The sequence below is a fragment of the Anabrus simplex genome, chromosome 1 (assembly GCF_040414725.1).
Source record: "Anabrus simplex isolate iqAnaSimp1 chromosome 1, ASM4041472v1, whole genome shotgun sequence".
NCBI classification, from domain to species: domain Eukaryota; kingdom Metazoa; phylum Arthropoda; class Insecta; order Orthoptera; family Tettigoniidae; genus Anabrus; species Anabrus simplex.
The window spans coordinates 1,589,270,427-1,589,292,834 of record NC_090265.1 but is presented as its reverse complement, the minus strand read 5'-3'; the positions used below and the strand labels follow the sequence as shown (position 1 = coordinate 1,589,292,834).

The following is a 22,408-nucleotide window of genomic DNA, read 5'->3' as shown; positions in this document are numbered from 1 at the left end:
GGATTCGAACCCACTATCTCCGGGATGCAAGCTCACAGCCGAGCACCCCTAACCGCACGACCAACTCGCCCGGTAGTGATATTTTCTGACATGAATTTTTTATATTGTGTTGTGGTCTGATCATACATTCACCGTGATGATCTAGATTATTCCAGCATCGCTTTGGCCATGTTTTTGTTATGGAAATATTCACTTCAATATTTATCGTCGTTAAATTATTTTTTTCTTTTAACTGAATTTAAAGCAGATGAATTTAAAGACAAGACAAAAGATAATTTTGTTTCATTATTAAGGCAATGATTTAACTATGTAAAAGCTGACTATCTAACATTTAATGTAGGCTTATCCAATTTAACGAGTAGATGATACGTATTTAATTTGAAGTAAGGCATCTCAAGTCAACGTAAGAGTGTTAGATTAAAAACGCGCAGTCAAAGATCAGGTTTTGAATTGTAAAATGAATAATTTGTGAATAGGAATTTATCCAAATATTTATCTGTAGTCCTAAAGCCAAATCATGACGTAAATATTTTCAACTAGGCAATTGAATAATTACCAGTGTTAACTATTTATTTAATTAATTACTCAATCAATAAGGATAATAATGACCTAGAGTTGAGCAGTAATGAAGTGAGTATTGAATAATTATTAACTTAAAATTTAAACAAGTTATGCACCACATGGTTGACTGAGAGTTTGAGTTAATCTGTACAAATGAGGAAACAGATAGAATGAATGTTATTTTGTAGGAATGACTATGCAAGGACGACGTCTCCTCAATTATTTTTCTCTGAAGCTAGTAGAGGCCTAATTTTGATTTTTGATTATTTTCCAGCAGATAATCTTTTGCCTACGGAGCCGAAGTGTAATTCCAGATTTAAAATGTACAGTCAGATCAGAAGTTATCCACGTGAAATGTTACAGTCTTGAGTCAACAAGAATATTTTGTCATTATAATTTATGATTGCTTGTGTAATAAATAGAGCCCGGATTTCCATGCAAATGCATGTTTTTAAATAAGCTAGCTACACTTCTCAAACTTTGCAAATATTCGTTTTACGGCTTAACAATTCCAAATAACCGTTCTTTTTCCGTGCATGTTTGCATGTTTTGGCATTTTTTTGGAGAAAATTCATGCATAATGCATATTTGGAAGATTTTGGATTTAATAGTGCATATTTGGACGTTTAATATTGCATAATATGACTTTTATTCTGACTTTGACGCATATATATTGTTAACTTGCATCATAGTGCATTTTCTGAATGTTAGTTTGCAGAATTTGGGATAATTTTTCACGTTGTAGGCTACAGTATGTCTATTACTGAGAGACGGAGAGAATGTATTCCTGGCATCCTATGTGACAACCATATTTAGTAGCCTACATACGGTACAGGTCCTACAGTATAATGCAATTAACCAAACACTTTCTTATCTGTAGCTTGAGTAAACAATGACGTACGTCGGAAGGCCCCAGGTCGAAATCTAATTCTTAGGAATAAGGTGTCCCAGTTATACAGTTGTACATTGCTATAAATTGAACCGTAAATTGTGCATTAATCATTGACGGCTCATTTTTCGTCTGTTAGACGAACAAAAGAAACCTTGTATCGCACTTTTGTGGCGCCGCGTTACTGGGATAGCAGCTTACAAATTCTGGTTTTCCATTGAACCCTCTACCGTTGTTATCCTGGAATGTCCTACCCGGAACTCTCAATCGTCACACATCTGTCTTATCGCAGCAAGCAATCGTTACCATTTATTGAGGACATTCAAATGTGTCTGCAATCATCGCATGGAGAAGCAGCTGCCGCAGATAGAGATAAGTTGAACAAACTAATTCGTTCAAATCCTGATTTTGAATTTGTCAAGCTTATAAAAGACATATTGTGGTGAAAATGCAAAAGACGAACAATTTGACCTCACTTTGTCCAAATGTCTTCATTGAATTATGCATCTATCACTTCTCGTGACGTAAAAAGATAATTTTCTGTGCTTAAGTATGTGCTGAATGATAAACAGATGAGCTTAAATCAAGACAATTTGGAGAAATTAGGGTAGTTTTTGTTCATGTTTCAAAAGGAACTGAATTTTGATAGTGCATATTTTCCAGTTTATTGTGCATGTTTTGCCATATGATAGTGCATGAATGCATGCATATTTTGAGATTTGATAGTGCATAGAAATCCAGGCTCTAGTAATAAATGTACACCAGAGGTTTTTTGTTATTTTTCCTTGGTCGTCAATCCTACCCTTTTTAAATGCCTCGATAGAAGGACAGCCCGTGAACGAACAGTCCAGCTTTGGGATTCCTCGTGCACAGGCTGAGCTGAACTGGATAAAAGGGGGAAGTATGGTATACATATGTTTTAGTTAACACATAATCTGTTTAATTTTTATTTGGCTGAAGATGTCCACTAAGTGGCTGAAACTAGTCCCAAGACTTATGTAATATCATTTACTTGATATATTACATTGCATTTATTCTTATAATTGCACTTCAATATGGAACAAAAATGAAATTTATAGCTTATAATTCTAAATGGAATGCAAAATACAAACATAAACAAACTCACTGTGTTAATCTGCAGTTTCACTGCTAACCGGCAATGCAAAATTGAGCATTTTTGAGGCTAATGGCTTGCTCCCCAAAGTTACAGTTTATCCTGTGAAGTTCAAGAATTCAAGGCATTTTCCTATTATCACACAACTGTGGCAAGGGCTCTTACCTGAGTTTTTAACTTATTTTAAATTAACTTCCTTGTAACACCCATACACTTCCCGCCGCAACCCCCCCCCAACCCATACGTCCTTTACTAACAACAGTTTTAAAGTCAACAAGGATTTTATTATGGGGTTACTTTAATGCTTCTTTATCTAAGCTTTTGTGTATACAGCTGATGATCGCTAAGCAATCGAAACATGAACTGTTATTCTTAATGATATTATAAATTGCCAAAGGCAAAAGAAAAAGGTATCGATTAGGTGGCTTACGAAACCATTAGATAAAGGACTTTTACTGTATTATGCTATCTACACTGACTGAGCAAATGTCATGCGATAGCGGAGCATTGATGCGCAGGTGTGTTCTCTGCGCACCACACGCCCCCTGTACCAGTGGCAGTTGTATAGGAGACCTTGTGAGCAGTGGCTGTGCATGTGACAGGTGTAACATGGAACGTCGTCGTTAGCTGATACCATTCGAACGGGGTATGGTGGTCGGTGCCCGACGGATGGGAAGTGCGATTTCAGAAGTGGTGCAGGAATTTGGCTTGAGCCGTGTCCAGGGTGTATCGTGAATGGTTGAATGCGGGTGTCACCGTCCACAACAGATGAACGACCGGCCGTCCAGTCACCCTCGATGACCATGACCGGCAACATCAGAGACAAATTGTTAATAGTGACAGATGGGCAACTGTGCAACAAATCACGGCTCAATTCAACACAGGCCCTGCTAGACACGTCTCCCAGTAGACAATCTGTAGGAATATGGATTCTATGGGGTATGGGAGCCGGCGCCGCACACGGCTGCCACTGTTAACCCAACGTCATCGGGCACGACGACGCGCATTTGTCGCCAGTCACCAGGGATGGACACTGGAACAATGGCGTAACGTGATATGGTCGGACGAATCAAGATTTCAACTGCACCATGCCGATGGGAGGCACCGTGTATGGCGCAGACCACATGAAGCGATAGATCCCGCCTGCCTCGAAGGTGTGGTCCAGGGCACTGGTGTCTCTGTTATGGTCTGGGGTGCATTTTCCTGGTATGGAATGGGCCTCCTAGTTGTTCTGGAAGAGACTTTGAATAGTACGGTATATGTTGAGCTGCTCGGAGACCATCTCCACCCATTTTTGGCCTTCCAGCGCCCAGACAGATGGCAGACCATGTAAATAAGGCAGTCGTTGGGCCTCCGCTGCATGTTCCTGGAACCATTCCCGGGCGATGTGGGAGCGATGTGGCGGCGCGTTATCATCTTGAAACACCGCAGAACTGTTTAAAGGTTGACCTATCGACACATTCATATTTACAAAGGTTCCGAGACCTGCATACATCTTTGGCTAACAATTTTTTATTGCTTTAAAGAAAAAAGGCCAGACATGTAGGGTTTTTATAATGACTGATTCAAGCACAATATCTTACATGTCCAGGATAGTAACTTGCAGATTGTCTCCTGCTAGTAGGTATTCTGCCTAAAACTTGTGGTTGCTGTTGAGCTGGCATCTGCTGTTCCGTATAAGCTGGTTTGTGGCCAAGTGCTCTGTATAATCTCTCTCGCAGGGATGCAATCTGCTCCTGAAACCAGGGAAGTAAAATTAGGGTTAAATAACAGCATACCAGAAGGTGCTATGCACTGACAAATACAGCTGTAAAGAAGATCTTCCTATTTAACTTCTGAAGTTTCAAACACATACAGAAAGTATGCAGAAAAGATGACAATCATAGTTCCATAGAGAAAGACAAATGGAAAGAAGTGGGTGATTAGGACAGAATACAGTGAAAACACAAAGATGAGAGACACTTGTCCATGTATTCTCAGTAAAACTTTTATTAGTTGAGATATTTAAAAAAAAATGGTGTACTTAGCTGATGGGAACATAACTATGTTGGTGTAAGTGGGATGAACAAGGAAAAGAGGAAATAAAACAAAAAACAAATAAATTTAAAATGTCAAATGTTCAGACTGAGGTCTTCTCCGGATTATTACATCGGTCTGAATTAAGAGAATAACAATTCAATGAAGAGACGGTATAAAGGTATTAGTGAGGAATGTATAAATTACTGCTGAAAGAACAGCAAACAGAAGATGAGAAACATTGAAATACTGTATTACAGATGAGAGGGAAGGTGAGAGGAAAGGGAAACGGAGTAGAGGATATGAAGAGGGAGGTGGAACAGGATCTTGAGAAGGAGAGAAGAGAGGACGAAGTAGGTTCTGCAGCTGTCAGGGAAGACAAGGGAAACCAGGAGGGTTGGTGATATGAGGTGCGTGGAGTTGATCCTCTGGTAATGAGGGACTCTATTGTTAGACATATGGGGAAACTGTAGAAGAAAGGGAACCAGGGTGGTGCTATTCAGGAAGTAGGTTATGGTAGATGTTAAGTGAAGTAGAAAGGAAGAAGGAGGGTACAGAAAAGTTGGTAGTTTTTACATAGTTACCAACAATATAAGACAAGCAGAAACAGGTACCAACAGTGTTGGAGATGTGAGGGATCTGGTTAAGACTGTGTGAGAGAAGGTAGCAAAGATTGTTATCAGTGGGATACTGACTGGAAGGTGATTGCAGATTTAAATGAGACTACCAAACCAAACCTCATGGCATTACAGCCCTTGAAGGGTCTTGGCCTACCAAGCGACCGCTGCTCAGCCCGAAGGCCTGCAGATTACGAGGTGTCGTGTGGTCAGCATGACGAATCCTCTTGGCCGTTAGTCTTGGCTTTCTAGACCGGGGCCGCTATCTCACCGTCAGATAGCTCCTCAATTCTAATCACGTAGGCTGAGTGGACCTCGAACCAGCCCTCAGGTCCAGGTAAAAATTCCTGACCTGGCTGGGAATCGAACCTGGGGCCTCCGGGTAAGAGGCAGGCACACTACCCCTACACCATGGGGCCGGCACTTTAAATGAGACTATCAAGTGGATATATGGGAAACTGGGCGTAAGATTAGCTGATCCCTCACCTCCCTCCCTTTTTTTATGACGCACAGACACAGTCTTTTGGCAATGATGGGATACAAAAAGGCTAGGAGTGGAAAGGAAGCAACCATGGCCTTAATTTAAGTACAGCCCCCAGCATTTGCCTGATGTGAAAATGGGAAACCAAGGAAAACCATCTTCAGGGCTGCTGACAATGGGGTTCGAACCCACTATCTCCTGAATGCAAGCTGGGGTAGCTACGTGACCCAAACCATACTTTGCAGATCATAATGGGTGGGTAAGAGATAGGGATCTGTGCTCATATGGGCTTCACTGGAACTGCAGGGGTATGTAAAGTTAGGGGAGTTGTTTAGATAAGTTATAGGCAGGTACATTTAGGGAAACAGGCTGGACTAGGGAGTAGTGATGAGAGTAGAGGAAAGTCAAGTATGCATAACAAGAAGTTGTTAGAGTTAGCATGTAGAAGTATGGTAAGAAAGGAACAGAATTTAACTTAAAGAAGATATATTATACTTAGGGACAAAACATGACAACCTCGCCTCACACCACCACTCTCCAGAGGCAGGCCAGTGTCTATTAGCGGCATATAGGATTTACTACATCTATCGTAGCCGGAGTTGCCAAATAGTCTACTGCACTCAACATGAAGAAAGGGTAAAGACTGAAGAGTGTGTGTAAGAAAGTGGTTTGGTAACCTCTCCACCCCAAACAAGGATCACTTAGAACTCATTAACTCGGCATTGTACAGGGTGTGATTGACTACTGGCTTTCAACTCGCTTCCAGGAACTGAGGCCGTCGTGTTTTGTCACCAAGTATAATTTAATAGATATATGAAAAAGTGATTGGCTCTAACGGATTTGGTAAAAGGAATGCAGAAGGAGAGTGCCTTTTAGACTTCTGCCTGGGGAACAACTTCCCTATCAGAAATACTTATTTTCAGAAACAACTTAGTCATAAAATCGCGAGGTACAGCTGGGACGGAAATCCAAAATCCCTAATAAACTACATTATCTCTGGTAAAGAAGCCGGAACCCTCATCACAGATGTCAAAGTCTTCCCTAATGAAAGCCGACATAGTGACCACAGGCTACTAACCGCCACTCTACAAAATATTCTAATGGAAAATGTAAAACCCAGGCGTAAATCAAAAACAGAAGTTTGAGATCTAGAATACCCTGAGAAAAGGGACGAATTTCTGAAGAAGATCAAGGACTATTTACCACATGATGAATTAAGAACAGGCCAGGAAAAGGGGAACAGATTTAAAGGAATAACTGTGGGGACTACATCACTATAGTTGGAAAAACGAGCACCAAAATCAAGAAGGAAACCCCCTGGTGGAACGAGACTGTCCAGAAAGGTATAAAAGAAAAAAATATGGCTAGGAAAGAAAGAGATAAGGAGAACCAAAAAGGTGTAAGAAAAAATGAAATCAGACTGAGAGAATTAGATCAGAAGTACAGAGAACTGAAACTTAAAGCTAAGGGATTAATAAAGAGAGTTATGAATACCATCCAGAAGGAAATATTCCAGAAGATTAGACAAAGGTCAGAATAGTTCCCCTCTTCAAAAAGTGAAGCAGGCGTAAATTTGGCAATTATAGAGAAATTACACTTCTATCTCATGGATTAAAGTTTGAGAAAATCATCAACAAATGGTTAAGGAGCATCATTGAACCTCAGCTAGGAGAACAATATAAACTGAGAAGTAATAGAATAACCACAGACATCACCTTTGCTGTTAGGATGATTATGGAGAAATAATGGGAAAAAGGAAGAGATACCATCTTTGACTTCTTGGATATAGAAAAAGCTTATGACAGATTGCCTAGAAACAAGATCAGGGAATGTCTGACAAGAAGAAAAGTAGCCAGAATCTCTTATCAGTAAGGTGAAAATGCTCTATAACCATTGTCAGAGCTGTGTCCAAATAGGGAGTGGATATTTGGATTGGTTTGTCACAACCACGGGGGTGCAACAAGGCAGTGCACTGTCATCATTATTAATCATCACTGTTAATGGATGAATTCATAAAGAGGGTGAAACAACTGAATTCCAGAAATAATTTTAAGGCACTTGCTTTTGCAGACAATGTAGTGATATGCGGTTGCACAGTTGAAGTACAACAGAAGCTAAGCACCTGGAATTACCAATTTAAGGAGTTGGACCTCAAAATCAGTCCTATGAAAACAGTAGCAATGAAAGTCAGCAGGCAAGGAGGAGATACAAACATTATGCTGGATGGAAAGAAATTGGAAAGAAGTTGATCATTTCCAATACCTTGGCAGCCAAAGCTCAGCTGAAATCACCAACAATCGAACAGTTTTTTCTGCAGACACGGAACAAAGTTCTCTGTGATATGTAAAGAGTTTCACCTTTTTTTCTTGACACAGCATAACCCCAAAAGGCTATCACGTCCACAAGTATGGGCCGTGAAAGCATCATGTTAACATTATATTAGATAAGTTTGAGAAATTACCAACTGGTTAGACAGAAGGTAGTTCATATTTAGGAAATGTTATTCCAGTAAGATTCAACTCCTTCAAAATATAGTCTATATTTTAGATCCAGGAGATCAAATGGACTGTATCACTATGAACCTATCCAAGATTTTTTATATAGTAGAACATAGCAGACTACTGAAGAAAAAAAACAGCTATTACACTAGACAAAAGGACTAGGATAAATTTCTAGAAAACAGAATTCAGAGAATTAGAGAATGTGAAGCATAATTTGATGATTGAGAGAAGGTTCCATATATTAGACCATTAATGTTTTCTTATATGAATAAATAACTGGAATCAAAGATAAGGCTTTTTGCAGATTGTATAGAGTAATAAATAATTTACAGAATTGTGACTGCATAAAGACCTTGAAGAAGATGCGAGATGGACAATAGGTAATCGTATGATGGCAAATGGGGTGAAAATTAAAGGTTGTATCCATTCCCCGAAGCCATGTCATTGCGTCATGCTGAAGAGCCGTATGGTCATTGAACTGCTTACCACCAGGTGCTTCTTCAATAGTTCCAAAAAAACATAAATTGCTGCATGCCAGGTCGTGGCTGCAGGGAGGATGGTTCGCATGGTTGATGATGACTACTACTATCACTACTACTTCCAGACAACCGCTTCAAATATTGTTTTTCATACATTTCCTACAACACCTCCAATTATTTAAAGCAGTTTCTCCTTCGACTTTGAGGAGTCCCTCCCCCTCTTCATTTAAGATCAATTGCCATCTCCATCAGCATGTCTGTATTGTCCGCAAGAGTATTATGGCTAATGGGTTCCTATAAATAACCATTTTATAAGTACAGTTCTATTTTAAGGACAAAATTTTTAAAGTGTATTTTTTTTAAAATAGAACATGAAGAAACAAATGGTGTGCTTTTCTGTCCTCAAGACTCTGATCATTAGTTCTAACCTACCATATAATCCTGAATACCACCCACACTTTTTTCCCCAAAATATTGGTTCTAAACTTTGGGTGCGGGTCGTATTCAAGCCGTTCATTACCGTAAATATTTACTACATTTACATGGAGTACTGAAATAGATTTGAATATGGTTACCATACTCAATACACCACATGTAAATGGGCTTTCAGGTGTTATTGTGTTTTAGTTGCATTCTAGAAAACACGATTGATTTTTCTCAATATGGTTACAGTGGCATGTAAACGCAAAATGTAAGATAATTAAATACAGTAAATCAAAGAATATGGGTAAATATGTGGTAAATATGAAAGCCGCTGCTGCGGATGCTCGATTGTCATTTGATTCAAAAGTGTTGCTGGCATGCTGGGTGCGCGAATAGCCGATCTCGTGGGATATCGTACTTTGCGAGAGTCGAGACTGTTGGTTACGGAAGTCTACCTCGACCACATTCGAGTTCCGTATCTGTCCCGTTAAAGTGCTGTCTCGATAGTAAGTGACGGATTCAAAACGGCTTCTGCGGTCATTTACTGTGGGTGAGAAACTTACAAGTTGCAAGCAAAGTTGAAATACAGTATACAGAAAGTACGATATTGATGAATCGTGTATTCGTGATTAGCGGAAGAAGAAGGAAAATCTTCTAAAATGTAACAGCAATTGAGGAGCGTTCCGCGGACGGAGTGCAGTGTTTCCGGAAATTGAAGAACAACTCCACAAATTTGTGAGAAAAAAATGTGAGTTAAGCTATGGTGTTTCTAGTGAAATGTGTCAATTGAAAGCACTAGAGATCTCAAAAGAACTCAAAACACAGGGTTTTACAGCAAGCCGCGGATGGATCCTAAACTTTTATTGGAGAAAGGGATTGTGCATTCGGAGACGTACGTCTATTTCACAACATCTCTCTGGGGCGTATGAAGAAAAATTAACGGCCTTTCAGTGTCACATTATTCATTTGAGGACGCAAAATTATTATTTGCTGTCGCAAATTGGGAATGCTGACCAGACACCTGTCTATTTTGAAATACTGTTGGAAAATACTGTGGATACGAAGGGTTCCAAAAGTGTAACCATCAGAACAGGTGGTAACGAAAAGCAACGATGCACGGTAATGTTGTGCGTATTAGCGGATGGAACTAAACTCCCTCCACATGTGGTTCTGAACAGGAAAACACTTCCAAAAAGAAACTTGCCGTCCAGTGTTACTGTTAGAACACACGTCCAGCTGGATGGACAGTGCGTTAGATGAGGACTGGGTGAAGTGCGTTTGGCATTGCCCAGGAGCTTTGTTACAAAAACAAAACATGCTTGTGTTGGACAGTTACCGAGGACATACAACCGACACCGTAAAAGATATGAGGCTTCTTCTTCTTCTTCTTCTTATTATTATTATTATTATTATTATTATTATTATTATTATTATTATTATTATTATTATTATTATTATTCTTAGCATGCCTGTCTGCCTCGGACATTGGCGATCAACATGGCTATTCTGGCTTTATCCATTGCAATTCAGAACAGTTCTGCAGATGTTTTGCTGAACCAGGTTTTAAGGTTGTCAAGCCAAGAAATTCTTCTTCGCCCAAGAGACCTTTTTCCTTCTATTTTTCCTTGCAGGATAAGTTGAAGCAGCTCATATCTTTTCTGATTTCTCATAATGTGTCCAAAATATTGTAGTTTACAACAAATATGGTGAGGAAAGAAAAAAACGATCTTGCAATAATTCCCAGAGGACTCACTTCTATTCTACAGCCGTTGGATGTGTGCGTGAACCGGCCTTTCAAAACTGCAACGAAACAGTTTTACACCGAATGGATGTCTGATGGTGATCAGGCGTTAACACCAACCGGACGAGTGAAGAGGCCTGAAGTGCGACTAATATGCAGCTGGATCAAGACCACATGGGCACGCATTCCCAACGATCTAGCGTCCAAAAGCTTTAAGATATGTGGAATTTCAAATTCCGTGGACGGTAGTAAGGATGACTATTTGTAGAAAGATGCCAGCGACGAAAATTCCTATGGTGAAACTTCAGATGACAATGGTGAATTGTGAATGATCCGAGTATTGGACCGATTTTATTTACAACTAGCAAATGTACCCGTGCTTCGCTACGGTATTCTACATTGTATACGGATATCGACGTAAATACTGTGCGTGCAGTAAATGAGATTGTTTTAAAATTGCATGTCTCTTAGCCTTATCCAAGAAATAGCATGGGGAGGTCCCCATACGTTGTTTCCAATTTAAAGTGAGGGTTGCGGAGTTGTGATCATAACGGCAGGCTCACTTGCCTACTGCCATTCACAATTGAGTTGGCAAGTTTACATTATAATTGCAGGCCCCATTGCCTACTGCGCAGTCACAATCGATTTGGAGAGTTTTAGTTACAATGGCAGACCCATTTCCTACTTTCAGACAAATTACAGTTGAGGAGTTTTTATTATAATAGCAGGCAACTTCCCTACCACCAGTCAAAATTGAGTTGTGCAGTTATCATTATAATGACAGGCCCTTTTTACTGCTGCCAGCCAGCTTACTGCCAATCACACAGAAGTAGTGAGTTTCCAAGAAAATAGCAGGCCACTATGCCTAATGCTAATCAAATTTTAGATTGGAACATTTGTTTATAATGGTGGGCACCCTGGCCTAGAGCCAAACACAATAGTGTAGGGGACTTTCGAACAAAACTGCATGATCCCTTGCCTTCTGCAAGACAAATCGAGAAGTGAATTATTCATTAAAATGGTAGGCCCTCCTTACTAATGCCAGTTACACAGGAGTTGGAGAAGGACCCCATTCCTACTGCCAGCAGTCAAAGTCGGTGTAGGGAGTACTGATTACAATAGCAGACACACTCTTTCTCAATCGCTACAAATCGACATCAATGAATATATACAGATGGACATACGAAAGTATATGCATGTTTACAACATTGCAGACGTTCATTTACAGATTAACTGCTGCTAAACGGTACATCATATTGACAAAGGATTGTACCGTAAGGCGCAGTATTTAGCGATCTAAATGGCTGGTCCTATGATATTTTCTCGCATCTCATCTATTCATGGGTCAGATTGAGTCAGAAACATTGAATAGGTTGAAATTTGTGTAAGATTATCTTACATTGCATTACTTTTCGGATAATTATGTGACATAGCATTTGGCTCACATATGGGTACTGGGTGGGCCAATGTTCGTGTAGAGTTTGAACATACTATCTTTCCTGTAAGTGATTGAAAGTATGAATTATATAGGTAAAGAGTCCAAATTTTATTTCAAATCGAGAAATAGAGACGAATCCAACGAATAAGCGATACAGATACGACAAAAAGTCATAAGACCGAGGTTGAAGATCACTCCTAATTCAACGAAGATTGTGCCATCCGTTATGTGATAGGACTTCCCGTTGATCCCACGAAATACCTTGAAACAAAGGTCTGCACCATCATTAAAATTGCTTCCATATTTCGATATTCTTCGGGGATAAAAAATGAAAAAAATTAAAGATCTGTGAAGTTTTTCGTTCGTTACAGGCTGAAACGTATAATTTTGCCAAATTTCAATTTTCTTGCTTGTCTGGCAGATTATGCTAAAATCTGGATTTTGGGTGAGGAGGTAAAAATTATGACTTTCAGGAAATTAAACCAAAAAATATGCAGGCAATCATTATTACCCCTCAAACGGATATCTGTACGAAAATTTCACCAAAATAGTCAATGTACAGGCACACACAGTCCTTACGATTTTATTCATATAGATAGATAAGGAATCTGCTCCACGTACAACACATTTTGGCTACGTCCGCTGGACTTAACCTGCAAAACCAACCGTTCATGATATCTCACTTATTAATCCTCCTGTCGAAAAATTCACATGAGAACAAAAGGTTTAGAAATGGATTTCCATTAAGGATTGTAGATTTCGATTAATTTCAGATGTGCATATTTTGAGGAAGTGAAAAATCATGGTTCTGGTTTCGGATAAACCCCCAGTTAATTTAGGTATTCAGAAATAATATTGGCCCTTAAACCTACACAAGGACAGGTGGATTCTAAATATCAAGTTTGGTAGAAATATATTCAGTAGTTGTCAAGTTATAAAAACTCATACAATCAAACCGACAGACACAAAAGTTAAGAAATATGCAGATGGTCATTATTACAACTGAAACGGATAACTGTATGGAAATTCTGCCAAAAGAGCCAATGTATAGACAGACGGTCGTTGCGATTATATTTATATAGATGACAGATAAGCATGGGCACGTTTGGAAGTGCAAACCTTCATTTCGAGATTTACAGCTCCTAAACGGTATATCATACCAACAAACGGTTTGCACCCTCAGACGTCCCTTTTATCACTCTACATGTTTGGTGTTAAAACATTATCTCGTGTCTCACATATTTATGGGTTCGACTGAGTTACGATAATTGAATGGGGTGAAATTTGGGTACATTTTCATCATTTTACATTATTTTTCACATACTTATGTGGAAGCTAGAATCATGAAATTGGGTTCGCATATAGCCATTGGTCGTGTCAATGTGCGTGCCAAATTCGATGACTCTACCTTTCCTGTAAGTATGTCAAACTAATACACGTGTAAAAAGCACAAAACTTACGAACCATCGAAATATACAGCCAAATCTACCCTATAAGGGAGAGAGAGAGAGACGACAAAATATCACAGGACCAAAGTTGTAGATCACTCGAAACTGAACGGAGATCGTGACATCCGTTTTGTGATAGGACTTACAGTTTAGCCGCGAAATACCTCGAAATGAAGGTCTGCACCGTCATTAAATTGCCTATATTTCGATATTATTCGGCATAAAAAGTGAAATATTTAAGGATCATGGAAGTTTTCCGTAGGTTACCGGCTAAAACGTATAAATTTGCTTAATTTCAATTATTCAGCTTGTGTGGCAGATTGTGAGGCAATCTTGATTATGGGCGAGGGAGAGAGGGGGTAAAATTTAGGACTTCCAGGAATCTATAGCTAAAAGATATGCAGGTGGTCATTATCACCCCTTAAACGGAAAGCTGTACGAAAATTTCGCCAAAATAGTCAATGCACAGACACACGGTCGTTACGATATGATTTATCTAGACAGATAAGGAATCTGCTCCACGTATAACACCTTTTGGGCTATGTCTGCTAGACTTAGCCTGAAAACCGACCTTTCATGTTATCTCCCTTATTAATCCTCCCGTTGAAAAATGCACATGAGAAAAAGAAATTAGAATTGGATTTCCAAACAGTTTGATCGATTTCCAGTCAGGTTGGTCTTGTACTTTATATATTGTGGGAGAGTAAAAATCACCATTTCGGTCCCCTATAAAACCCCAGTCCATTCCAGGAATTTGAATTGGTATAAACCTTAAAACCTACCCTTGGAGGGGTGGATGCTAAATATAAAGTTTGGTTCAAATATCTCAGTAGTTTTCAAGTTGTAAGAAATACGCTTTACGCGCACCCGCTCTTGCGTTAAGTCCGGTGGGACTTGTACCGAAAAACGGTCCGTTAATGATATCTCCGTTATTAATCCTGGTATCGAAATGATACACATGAAAAAAAGGTTTAGAAATTAATTTCCATTAAGGCAGGTAGATTTCCATTAAGTTTGGTTGTGTATATTTCGAGGGAGTGCAAAATCACGGTTTCGGCTTTGTATAAAACCATAATTAGTTCAGGGATTTAGAAACAATATTTGCCCTAAAACCTACCCAACGACAGGTGGATTCTAAATATGAAGTTTGGTGGAAATATATCCAGTAGTTTTCAAATTATAGAAAGACAAACAAACAGACAAACAAACAAACAAACAAACAAACAAACAAACAAACAAACAGACACCAAGGAAACCTACCCTTGGACAGATGGATGCTATATATAAAGTTTGGTTCAAATATCTTTAGTAGTTTTCAAGTTGTAAGAAATACGCTTTACACGCACCCGCTCTTGCATTAAGTCAGCTGGGATTTGTACCGAAAAACGCTCCGTTAATGATATCTCCCTTATCAAATCCTGCTATCGAAATGATGCACATGAGAAAAAAAAGGTTTAGAAATTAATTTTCATTAAGGCAGGTAGATTTCCATTAAGTTCGGTTGTGTATACTTTGAGGGAGTGCAAAATCATGGTTCCGGTTTCGTAAAAATCCCCACTCAGTTCACGGATTTAGAAACGATATTTGTGCTAAAACCTACCCAAGGACAGGTGGATTCTAAATATGAAGTTGGGTGGAAATATACCCAGTAGTTTTCAAGTTATAGAAGGACAGACAAACAGACAAACAAACAGACAGACAGACAGACAGACACCAAAGCTAAAAATTATGCAGATGGTCATTATTACACCTGAAACGGATAACTGTACGGAAATTTCACCAAATAATCCATGTACAGACACACGGTCGTTACGATTTTATTTCGTAAGACATATTTTATACACTAATTTTAAGACCTTCAACATAATATTTTAGACATACAGTTGCAATATTGTACAGAATGACATATACGCCAGTTCACGCTAAGACTTGCCCCATTTGTATGTGACTAAATGTACATCATCATCGTATAGCATTCCTTTAACAACACAATCTTAATCAAAGCTTCATTATATAAATATGTATGTATGGTTCAGCTGAAGATGACCTTGTATATGAGGTCGAAACCGGTCCTGTAGCTTAATATATGCAATAAATAAGTATTGATTGGTGGAAATCCTCTCCTATTTTTAATTGTACAATTTTATTTATATAGATTTTTGTGATGATTTTATTAATTGTACGCTGTTTGAATTTATATTTGTGGTATATTTGAAGAAAATTAAATAGATATGTAAGTTATTTGATTTTTTGATTTTTTCCGTATGTTGCCGCCTCAAATTTAGGGTGCGGGTCTTATTCGGTGGCGGGTGGTATTCGGGATTATACGGTATTTGATTCTAGGGTACTCACTGCATGCTTTTTAGGTTTTAGGAATCTGAGATATTTTTGACTATTCTGTGTTGTCTATGTCCATTTTAATCTAAGCTATTAACAAGCAGCTGAAGATGTCTCTCTCATGAGATGAAACATGTAATACCAATCTTTTGATTATGTAATTTAATCGCAAAGTGTGATTAGAATTAGAATTGAAAGGGTGGAAATCTTCAAGTCTTTTATTTTAGAGTATCCCAAAGTCAATATGGATAAATTATGAAATTTTTAACTTGTAATAAATGGTATTTTTCGAGCTGTCAGTGGAGAGATGGCGTGGAATGACATTAATAAAGGAATAAGCTGGGGTAGAGCGTTTGAAAGTAGGTAAGAACATAATATGAAGATAAAGTTGAAATTCAAGAGGACTGCTAAATATTAAAATTTGTCATGCATGTGCAGAAGTGAAAATTCAGGCCTAGTTTCTGGACATTAATTCATTCTTTCTCTCTAACATTCCATAGCATCACTCCTCAATCACCCTGTAAACATGATAGACATGTGCTCTCGTAATCATATACAGTGTGCTTTTCAATGTTTCATATCTCATATTTGTACAAATATTAATTTAATTATGAGCAGTAAGGGATTGGAATAATTGATCAAGGGAAATGTTTGATAAAATTCCAAGTTCTTTGAAAACGTTTCAGAAAATGATAGGTAATCTTCCATTTGAGCATCAGCCCTAAATGTAATTCGTTGATTAATTTACTGAACCAAGTGTCTAAACTGATAAAGCTTCAAAATTTGAAAAAGTGACAAACGGACATACATGAAACAGTATCAACAACTGTCCAGCAATGTTTTCATCACATTTCAGTCATTTTTAATGAAGTGCACAAGTGCCATGTTTATGATGCAAATATAAAATTGCCAACTGCTGAGTTTTAAAACATTTGTAAAATGCTTTTCACATCATAAGTATGATGTCATGAAAATCTCTTGGAAATAAATTCATATCTCTCTCTCTCTCTCTCTCTCTCTCTCTCTCTCTCTCTCTCTCTCTCTCTCTCTCTCTCTCTCGTAATCACACACAGCGCGCTTTTCAATGTTTTATATCTCAGGTTTGTACAAGAAAGCAGTAGTTTGCAGCTTATCTTGTTACTTGCACCTTAGTGAATATATCTAATAGCATTTAAGAGTGCCTTTAATGCAACGGTCTGCTTCTTTACCATAACTCAAACTTTTTTGAAATCCTTTAAGAAAAGATGAGGTAATCAACTGATAGCGAATCTGCCACCTGAACGACAGCCTTGAATGCACATCAGTGGTGATTGATTGAGTGTATGATATGAGAGAGAGAGAGAGAGAGAGAGAGAGAGAGAGAGAGAGAGAGAGAGAGAGAGAGAGAGAGACATGAAACTGGCAGAATAATTGATAAGTTATTGGTAATAATACATTGTGGAGTTAATATTGTATGTTTCAAGAGAACACACTCAAGAGATGTTTTCAAGTAGGTATAGACTGTTTATGTGTTTGAAAGCAACTACAAATAAGCTCTTTTACTGGCTTGCTAGGCCTAACATAACTGAGGATTTTCTTTCGGGGTTTAATCCCTTAGCTTTTGAAGATCCCTCCTCATCCCGCAAGGTAGTGGGTTCCATCTGTACTACCCCCAGAAAAATGGGTTGCCTCCTCCACCAGCTCCACTGTACCAAATTATATTCTCCGCTTTTGCTGCCTATGAAGTCTTCACTCGTTACCCTCAGCTGGGACCCTTTACCAGATGTTACACACCGGGTCAGTGTGCTCTGGGACTCGCATAGGCAAAGGCGCCACTCCCTGGTCAGGGCTGCCTCTAAGAGGGTCCCTACCTATTAACTGTTTAAGAAAGGCAGCAGACAGAAACCCACCAACTATAGAGGAATAACACTGCTGTCTCATGGGCGGAAAATTCTAGAGAAGATCATAGAAAGGAGATTGAGAACCATCAATGAACCACAGTTAGAGGAGGAGCAATATGGATTCAAAAGTAACAGATCAACAATGGAACTAATTTTTAGCACCCGCATGCTGATTGAAAAGTATTGGGAGAAAGGCAAGAAACCTGGTCATTGTATTCCTGGATATAGAAAAGGCCTACGATAGTGTTATAAAAGATAAGAACTGGAAGTGTCTGAGGAAAAGAAATGTACCTGAAGGACTGGTAAGGAAAATTCAGATGTTGTACAAAGCTATGTACAAATTGGGGAAGGTCGGTCATCATGGCTTGAGACCAAGAGTGGAGTTCAACTAGGAAGTGCACAGTCCCCACAACTGTTCAACACTGTTATGGACAATATAATGAAGAACGTCAAGGAAAAGTTACGTGAACTGATTGCAGTGGCCTTTGCCGACGATATCATGATTTGGGGTGAAACAGATGAGGAAGTACAGAACAGACTCAATGTATGGAAATCCCAAGTCAAGGAATATAACCTCACCATCGGTGAGAACAAGGCAGTGGTGATGGCAGTCAACAGAGAAGGGCATCCAGCAAGTGTAGAACTAGGAGACCACCAGCTAGAGTGTGTGGATAGTCTTCCTTACCTTGGAAGTGTAATCTCCAGTGATAATTTGGTCAGAAAGGAAATTACAAACAGAGTGCAAAACGGATCAGAATTCTACCAACAACTAAGAACACTTTTATGGGATGACATGATTCCAAAACTGGCCAAACTGATGATGTTTAACAGCTATTTCATACCAATATTGACCTATGGTATTGAAGCGTGCACCCTAACAAAAAGAGATTCATCAAGACTGCAATCATCAGAGACGAAATTTCTTAAAGAAATGAGGAGGTGAGGAAAGAAGCCGGAATAAAGACATCCCTATTAGACCGAATCAGCACATCTAGACTACGGTGGTAAAGGCATGTGATAAGGATGGAGCCTAAAAGAACAGCCAGAATAAGTTTGGAAAGAGAGGTGGAAGGGAAAAGACCTGCAGGAAGACCTAAAACCTGATGGATGAACATGATCAAGGTTGATCTAGTTACCAGGAGATGGACAGTGGATGATGTTCTCCATGACAAGTTGTATATGGACAGGAAGAAGTGAAAGACGCTCATAAAAAGTACCCGGGAAACTGGAACTGTACAATGATGATGATGATGATGATGATGACAGACTGTTCAGAGTCATTTGAAAACAAAATCTTGAAAAAGGCAGAAATGTTACAGAAATAAAATATTAAAAGCCAAATGAAATAAATAATGTTACCTATAACTATAATACACTTACTAAAATTAAAAACAGCCTATATCTGCATACATTAAAATGACTTACCGGTAATTCATAACAAGTTTTTGGAATCTTAAGTCCATCATCAGTGAACCATTAAAATTAAAATATTAAAATGCACACAACTGTTTCATCTTGATTTAAAAATGTACAGGACAGTTGTGCTGTAATAAAGATTTTAAAAATGAATAAGACAAGCTAACATAACATAAACTTAGTAAATCTTACACTACAAAATATCTATTTTATTACCCGATCAAGGCAAGTGGAGTCCTGCACAGCACAGCGCCACTAGTAACGAACATGACATCATCGCAGTACAGTCAGCCAAGGAGAACAACTGGAGCATTAACCAAGACTGACTACAATACTCAGACCTTAAGGCAGGTTTCGATTAGTGGCAATATGGCCGTGAACGCAGGCCATGCATAGCTTGTATGCGATCGCGGTTAAGAGTTTACAGTAAATTATTGTAATGATTGTGCAGTAATTATTTCGAGTCTGCTTATGATTGTATTTCTTAATTTTCAATACTGATAAAGACGAATTTGAGGTATTTGAATTGCTAGCCACTTTTACGTGGAAGCTCAAAATATCCGGAGGTTAATTAATTCGAGTTTGCAGTTAGTAGGTTCTGTGTTTGGTTATAGGACGTAGTTGTGTACCTCTCTGTAAGTCAAAAATGAGCAATTCTTCGGGTATTTCTGCCCTAATGGAAGGATAAGGTTTTCGAGAGAAATAGATTCGGTGCATTCATCATAAGAATTTTACTGTAGATAATGAAACTGTCATGTGCATCAAAGATTTGACTCTGAAGTTAATTGTCCACAAATATATTTTGCCCGTTGAGAATAGTGAACCAATTCACATTCCTACGAAAAATCTTAAATTGTCACCTGATACTTATTCAACCATATTCAGCAATCAACTTTCGCATGGTTATGAGGGTATTTGGGGATTGTAGTAAGGATGTAAAGGATAGAGCATATAAGTTCCAGTATGTGGGTTCCTCACCCGGATTACTTGATTCGAGATTTGGAAAAAAATGAAAGAAAAGCAGCCTGATTTGTTCTTTGTGATTTCCAACAAAAGAGTTGCATTAAGAAAATTTTACAAAGTTTGGGCTGGGACGACTTAGAAAGAAGGAGATGAGTTGCTCGACTAAGTGGTATGTTACACGTAACAACTCTCATTAGTGTTCCGTACTGAAGATGACCTTAGGCATAAATATCTCAAGGATAATTCAATACACTACCTATTCAATACATTCTATGTTTAATGTGGTTTGAATCTACATGAATTTATATAGACTTATCAGGTACATATTTCAAATTTTTTTTTTTTTTTTTTTTGCATCTTCAGCCTGTGGACAACCTTAAGGTCAAGGTCTGGGACCTTATTTAAACATATATATACCGGTAGTATGAAATATGAACGTTGATGTTACTCACTGATAACCTCTTACATTTAGCATGCCATAACAATATTTTTTTAATATGTGAACAATACATAAAAGTGAGTGACATAAATTGATGGTGTTATTAACACAATTAAAACTTGTCAGTCTTATTTTATCCAATTTTAAAAAATTTCCAAAACTAAAACGGATCTTCTTCATCTAACATGAGTTTTAGGTAAAGAGTATATTCATCCTTGAGATATTTATGCCTAAGTGGTATCTTCCGAGCTGTCAGTGGAGAGATGGCGTGAAATGACATTAGTAGATGAATAAGTATGAGTGGTGTTTTTTTAAAAGTAGGAAAGATCACAATATGAAGATTAATTTGGAATTCGAGAGGGCAAATTAGGGCAAATAATCGTTTATAGCAAAAGGAGTTAGAGATTGCAATAATTTACCAAAGGAGATGTTCAATAAATTTCCAAATTCTGTGGAATTATTTAAGAAAAGATGGTGATGTGGATTATTGTTTTAAGAGGATTCTGTTTAATCGTGCTCCACTTCGCTTGCTGTCTGTCTCCGAATCAGCTGTTGCCGTATCATTTCCAGTCTCATCACTGCTGCTGTCAAATCCAGGCTCAATTATTATGCGCTTGATTTCTTCTTCCAGCAGTGTATCCTGTTTCCGCTCATCCACTGTTGTAGATTCAATCATTTCTCCTCCCAATGTTTTAATTGTTGACAGAGAAACATGACAGACATTATTATCAGCAAATTTACCTTTTATCTGGTTCCGAATTAATTTGATGGGATTTAGGTCCAGATGATAAGCTGGTAATCTCAGTGGTGTGAAGCCAGCATCTTCATATATCTTGTCAATACAGTATGTTACTTTCGGTCTGAAGAGTTTTAATATTTTAATTTTAACTAGAGGACCCGTACTGCTCCACAGCATTCGTTACAAATTGGTCAAATAACGAGTATTAAAATAAAACTGCTCCATACACTGCCCGGGTACCTTTTTGAACGTTTACTTTTAGGATTTGTATTACCTGATAATTATTATGTGTGAAGTGAACTTTTGTAGATATCTTTATTGTGACTTTGATTGATCATTATGAACTTTTCTTTAAATTGATATTATGTTGCACAGACACAGATAGGTCTCATGGCGACAATGAGACAGTAAAGGGTTAGGAATGGGGAGAGCCTGTAGCCTTAATTCAGGTACAGCTCCAGCATTTGCCTGGTAAAAATAAATTGGAAACCATGGAAAACCACCTTCAGAGCTGCTGAATGAGGTTCGAATCCACCATCTCCTGAATGCAAGCTTACAGCTACATAACCCAAACTGCGCAGTCACTTGCTCAGTTTTTACTAAATATTTCATAGCTTTAGAGTTATTGTTGTGTGTTCAATTTAAACTTTTAGTTTTAGATTATTTTATTCCGCGTGGAACATTGTCCTTGTGGCAGCCCAATAATAAAAATTCATGACAATTGTATGTATTTACACGTTGCGCTATAGATACGATATACGCGATTCCAACTGTCATTGGAACTGTCACCAATCAACCTAGCGAACCCAAAAACTATGACTTCAATACTAATCTCGGTCATTCTGGACATTTCCTTTCTCACCCCTTCTGGCCCGCATGTTGTTGAAGGCTGAACTTGGAAAAACGGCATCCAGAGTATCACAATT

The 22,408-nt window shown here is 38.4% G+C and overlaps 1 protein-coding gene across 3 annotated transcripts in view; it reads right to left on the bottom strand.

Annotated features, from left to right (window-relative positions):
* The window catches only part of Sec31 (secretory 31), a 386,738-nt gene that overhangs the window by 126,768 nt on the left and 237,562 nt on the right, over positions 1 to 22,408 (bottom strand). For all 3 annotated transcript variants that reach the window (XM_067138230.2, XM_067138232.2, XM_067138231.2), the window contains one exon: positions 4,148 to 4,300. In XM_067138230.2, the coding sequence (XP_066994331.2) occupies positions 4,148 to 4,300 (153 nt within the window). The remainder of the gene's footprint in view (positions 1 to 4,147; positions 4,301 to 22,408) is intronic.